The following is a 6,000-nucleotide window of genomic DNA, read 5'->3' on the forward strand; positions in this document are numbered from 1 at the left end:
TGTCGATGTGGAAAAATAAATGCCAGGGAACTTCGAAAACTAACATTGAAATATCCAGAGTTGTATAGCATTTGTGTTTTGTAGCATTGGTGGTGAATGGCTTTGTGCCATGGTTCAATGCACGCAAGCTTTGGCTTTATGTGAATAAATGCACCGTGCTTGGATATTGCTGATGACATGGAGTTTTCATCTACTTGCTATTGGTGTTATGTGGGTTTGGCATCTTCTAAAAATGAAATTATTCAAAAAAAATAAAATCATACATCCAAGTTGCAATGTCCTTTCAACCGTTTCAAAGGAAAACATTGATATCCACCAAGAGTCTAGATGAGAAGAGTATTTAACCAAAATCTATCACACTTCACGAAAAAACGTGATAGAAAACTACCACTTTACGATTTTGTGCGGAAAACTACCACTTTTATCCTAATCAGTGGCAAAAAACTACCAAGTCTCGAAACTGGACGCTTCACCCGCGCTAAACACCAAACTAACCAGCCGGTCTTACGTTTCAGGCGCCACGGTGGCCAACCGATGCCCGCCGCACGTTAACGGCGCGTCCGCAGTCGAAAACGACGTCGTCAGAGGATCAACATCAAATGGCCGGTCCCACGTTTTGGTGCATTGAACGCAAACAGACAACCGCCGTTTCCGACCGCGGACGCGCCGTTAACACGCGGCGGGCGTCGGTTGGCCACCGTGGCACCTGAAACGTGGGACCGGTTGGTCAGTTTGGTGCTTAGCGCGGGCGAAGCGACCGGCTTCGAGACTTGATAGTTTTTTGCCACGAATTAGGACAAAAGTGGTAGTTTTCCGCATAAAATCATAAAAGTGATAGTTTTTTGTCACGTTTCCGTGAAATGTGGTAGTTTTTGGTTAAATACTCAAATGACAATGATAAAAAGGAAATTAACTAAGTCTCAATCGACATAACTAAAAACATTATATACAGACTGATATGTATGTCTCGATGCAGTGTAGCCATTGTCAATGGTCCAAGTAAAAATGGGGGTGGGTACATGGTTGGCGCGAGCCACGGTGGTCATCGACACACCAATGTGATGGAGGAGACAAGGGAGATCGCACTAGAGTAGTCAGGGTCCCAAGACAGAACCACTACAAGCAGCAACGAAGGTAGAGCCCACTGAGGAGACCTCAGTTGGAATCGAGGGTTAACATCGAGGATGTTCACCGCGGTTTGAAAAAGGCACAAGTTGATCCTCGACTAGTGAATGTCAATAGGCCAGAGATTAGATCACACGGTTGCGACACTGTCATATTTTTTATAAAGGACACTGCCACAATTTATAAAGGACACTGCCACAATTTTTATAAAGGACACTGTCATATTTTTTATAAAGGACACTGCCACAATTTTTTGGGTTGAGAGATAGCAAAGACATAAGTGGATGTGATCATGTTGCACACAGGGGCACAACTTAACAAAAGGTGATAGTTCTCTTTTATGTTGGCAATGTCACCTTGGTGGAGATAGAATACTCAAATTGAAACTACTAGTAGAAAGGATTTTCAAAAGCAAAACTTGAGTTATGGTTTTTTTCAAAAGCAAGACTTGAGCTTTTTTGGCACAAAATAGTTGTATCGTTAGGGCATCTCTAATGCGAACTCTCAAACAGCCCGCAGACGTCCATGGAATCATCCGACTGTCCGAAATCTCGCAAACCGGAAGCAAAGTTGTGGGAGCTTTGCGGGCATCCGACCCTCCCCCATGCAGGACTCTGACACCCCCGGACCATCCAAAACCCCACCCAAAGCCTGCGTCTTCGTCTCTTCCCTCACTTGCTATTTTTTTGAGTGTTGTGGACCTAAGAAAAAAACAATCAGAGGGCAGGGTTGGATGGCCGGCTTCCGTATTTGATTTCATGGGCTGGTACGGACCAGTCTACAGTGTGACTGTTTTGAGAGCCGGCGTTAAAAACGCCCTTACAAGCGCGGGTGCTACACCAAGCAATGACACTATGTAAGTGAATCGTCATTGGTTAGTGGTGGAGATGCTAGGTATCATCTAGCATATTTAGACGGCATGAAGCCTTTGGCCTGAGTCGGGGATTCTCTTTGGCTGAGCTGCTGGTTGTTTGTGAATTTTCAATCTTTTGCTCAGTTCTCTTGTAATACTCTCATGTCGTTAAGAAAAGGGATTGTTTAGAGACCTTTAATCTTTGGTCATCGCGATTAATCTCGTTCAATTGTCACGCCTAATCTTAAGAAAAAGGGAAGAGAGCCAGCAGTTTCATCTGACTCAACATGTGAGTGGGATGGTATTCCAATAATTTCAGCATGTGAGTGGGACGGTATTTCAATAATTTTGTGATTGTAAGAGCATCTATAGCCGGGCGTCTCAAACCGGTCTCAAACACCCGGACGAGCGGACCGGTCACTGACGCGTCAAAAAAAAGATCCGGCCTCAAAAGTCCGGGTTGTCCCCTTCATATCCAGCCCAAATGTAGGGCGGATACGGGGCGGCCGGACGCGCCCGCCACGTTAGCACAACCAACTGTCGACCAAAAAAAGTCCCCACCAAAAATCCCAATCCGGAAAACCTACACTCACTTCAGTCTGCTCCGCTCCGTCACGTCTTCTCCCCTTATCCGATTTGATCACCCAAGCCCATCTCCAGCAAGCTGGCGAACATGTTGAACCCTGGCAGCCGCTCGGACGGCTCCGTCGATGACGCGGACGAGCTGGCCCTCTGCACTACCATGGAGCAGTCCCGAGTGCACACAGGGGGGCTGTTCCGGATCTGCTTCATCACAGCTCGCCTGTCGGAGCTGGCCCCACCCCCGCCAGTTGTTGCTCCGCAAGGGCAGCAGTGCGTTCTTGTGCCCGCTCCGCCGACGCCGCGAGCGCGCATGTTGGAATCGAAGGTGTGCGCCACCCGCCGCGAGAGGCAATGGGCAAGGGAGAGGGAGGCGGTCGAACAACCTATTCGCTGCCGCTGCGGGTTGCCGGCGGTGCCCGATAAGAAGAAGCGGCTTCTCGCGCGAGTCTACTGCCGGTCACTTACGACCGCGGAGACGGAACCTCGCCGGCTCCAAAGGAAGAACGCCAAGGCACCCCGGCTAGCCATTGAGCAGTCCGAGCGGGAGCGGCGGAGGCAGAGGTGGCGAGGATGGCCAAGCTCAAGCACAAGCAGGAGCAGGTTGTCCGACGTTTGAAGGGTTGCATCATCATCTCCTCTTCTTCCGACGACGACATCAACTCCGATGACCCGCCTCTTGTCACGGACGCCTACAACAGCGACGGCGGCCGGAAGGGCAAAGGGCTGGTGAGGAAGTGGTGAAGCTCCTCACGTCTTCGTCTTTACTTTAAAATTTGTATTAATCTAGTTTATACTTGCCCGTCGTTTAAATGGATTGTGTGAACTTTGGCGATATTTTGGAGATCCTGGTGATCCTTTAGTGATCGAAATGTGCATTTCCATGTCCAATTTTATGTCCATTTGATGATCTACGTTGCATGATTTAGTATGGGTACAGGGTAACGAATATGAGATACACGAATGTGGACGACAAGATTTGAAGTGCCCGTGGACGCGCCCTCCTATGTCCGTGAGCGTTTGAGGGGCCGAATTTAGTGACCGCACTTGTAGATGCTCTAATGTCTTCTAGTTTTAATAAAGCTCCCCGAATTTCAATGAAAACAATGATGGAGTTATACAAAAGACCATAGATGCTCCATGGCTCGGGCTCCACAGGTGCTCCAGGTGCCGGATGTCCGGACCGAAGTCCAGATGCCCAAGCTAGATCCGAAAAAGCAGGTCTAGAAAGCTATGCAGGGAGCCCTTTTGTCAGGCCTTAGCCCGAATATCCGGATTTGGTCCAAATGCCCACCCTCGGTGAATGGACAACCTTATCTTCTTCACCTTTCTTTCGTTTCCGCTTCAACTTCCCTGGTGGGTTGTGTAGCCGTACTCTTGTGTTTGGACTCCTCCTTGACAAGTGTGAAACTTCATGACCGAGTTGCAGATGGCATATCATTGATGCGATATCGACTTCACATTGCGTTGATGGATGCCGTATAAACTCCGCATCTATGACCAACCACGCTTCGCACATCAACTCATCCTCGATCATCAAGTACCCCGCCATGTACTCCAGAAAACAACGATAAGTTAAAGAAAAAGCTCAATGTCAATTGATCGATTGTGGTGTCGGCCATGACGTCGTTGGTAGGAGGAGGGGGGGGGGGGTACCTGCCTACGGAGGGATGGTTGTGACGGCGTTATAGTCCAAGGAGTGGAGGCGCATTTGCGGGCCGCAAACATCCTACGATGTCGAGGACATTGGACGAGGAGGGTATGAATGAAAAGTAAGGAAGGACACAAAGATGAAATGAAAGAAAAGTGGGGATTTGAGTGGACAGCCGCAAAGCATCCCCCCTCCGCGGTGTCGTAGACAAACTTTGTTTTCCCTTTGGCGAGAAAAACAAACTGATGAACGCGCAAATGTAAGCTGGTGACCTTTTGGCACTTCGATGCTGATTATTTGACTCTCGTCAAGCCATCTCGCAGCCGCGGATTCGTATGTTTGACAATGACATGCCGTATATTCTCATCGTGCTCAGGAACGAGTTGACCATCCACATTAAATACCTTTCATAGAAGCAAAAAAAAAAAACAGAGTCTTGCACAGAGGAAAGAGGGCTTCCTCGAAACAACGAATACAAGGAAGCACATGACGACTGACGAAACAATAACAAAGTATTACTCTAACTAAGAATAACTCGGTAACCAGAAAATCAACTAGCTAGTAAATCTTGTGCTGCGAAATCACATTCTGCTTCTTCGCATCCGACGAGTAATTTCCTGCGACAATAAGACAGGTTTAGTCGAAGGGAAAGCAGAAAGATGCAGCTAGCTAAAATATTCTGAACGACCGGATTAGGCACGCACATATTTTGTTGAAGCTGGCAATGTCGCAGCTCTGCACGAACTCGTCGACTGGCTCGGCGCAGAGACGGTCCTCGATGAGGTCGTCGACGGACACGAGATCGTCGACGATCGTCAGCATGATCTGCATCTTGCTCATCCCGTACCCAACCGGAACAAGCTTGGCTGCGAGAACAAGGTGGCATAGTTCAGATACTTAACCAAAATCAAGTTGTTGATTAAGAGGTAGCAAGGAAGTCAAACATAGCTTCGAAAGAAAGAAGGAAGTCAAACATACATGCACCCCATGTCAGTCCTTCCATGGCGACGCTCCGTACGGCTTCCTCGAGCTTGGCCATGTCGGTCTCGTCGTCCCACGGCTTCACGTCGAGCAGAACCGACGACTTCGCGCCCGCCATCGATTCTCTGTAGATAGTGAGTAGGGTTACACAAGTGTCAGAAAATAAAGCAAACTACAACGGCGACATTGTTTATCTCCAAAAATACGTGGGCAGGCGATGGCGGCGGTTTGGTGGTGGACTTGGGTGTCGACAAGGTAAAGGCGACGTGACGCAAAGCAAACGCTAGTACGCTACGGATGGAGACTTCTTGGAAGACTACTCCAGGGGAGGAGACTCACCGGTGGAGCCGCCGCGAATCGACCGACTACGACGAAGGCGACGGAGCTCGGTTCCGGCTAGGGTTTGGAGCGTTTGGCGTACGTGACGTGATCAAATTAAATAGGCATGCAACCGATCGAGAAGGCCGACGGCGTCACGGCTCGGGAGGGCTCCGTGCGTGCGTCGATCGGGCGTGCCTAACTCGAATCCGGACAGGTCCCGCCTCGTGGACGATCGATCCACGGTGCGTGCACTGCACTGCACGCCCGGGTTGGACGGAAAGGCGTACGGCCGCGTCGAGGTTGATGCAAGGCAACTTCCACGTTCGGCACGCAATCCTCCAAACTAAAAAACAATGAAAATTGCTCTCGGGAGTCAAAACGTTCTGTGAAAATACCAAACCAACTTTCGACGATTCAAACGTTCCGTATATTTCCATCCTAGCGTGGTCTTTGCTGACGATGTCCGGAAAGTAGCGGTGTTTTGGTTGCT

General features: G+C 49.2%; 1 protein-coding gene across 1 annotated transcript; it reads right to left on the reverse strand.

Annotated features, from left to right (window-relative positions):
- Nucleotides 1–4,644: 4,644 nt before the first annotated feature.
- On the reverse strand, nt 4,645–5,605 carry LOC123107786 (elongation factor 1-beta). The gene is made up of 4 exons (XM_044529705.1): nt 5,529–5,605; nt 5,187–5,314; nt 4,913–5,074; nt 4,645–4,825 (listed from the first exon to the last, which is right to left on the reverse strand). Coding segments are annotated over exons 2-4 (285 nt in total). The 5' UTR covers nt 5,308–5,314; nt 5,529–5,605; the 3' UTR covers nt 4,645–4,823.
- Nucleotides 5,606–6,000: the final 395 nt, after the last annotated feature.

The sequence above is a fragment of the Triticum aestivum genome, chromosome 5A (genome assembly GCF_018294505.1).
Source record: "Triticum aestivum cultivar Chinese Spring chromosome 5A, IWGSC CS RefSeq v2.1, whole genome shotgun sequence".
NCBI classification, from domain to species: Eukaryota; Viridiplantae; Streptophyta; class Magnoliopsida; order Poales; family Poaceae; genus Triticum; species Triticum aestivum.

Bases quoted from the DNA above. Each gene is read 5' to 3' on its own strand.
- LOC123107786 (XM_044529705.1), bottom strand. From the start codon at position 5,307: ATGGCGGGCGCGAAGTCGTCGGTTCTGCTCGACGTGAAGCCGTGGGAC. The intron at 5,075-5,186 runs GTATGTTTGACT...TTGTTCTCGCAG, and splicing joins AGGACTGACATGGGGTGCAT to CCAAGCTTGTTCCGGTTGGG.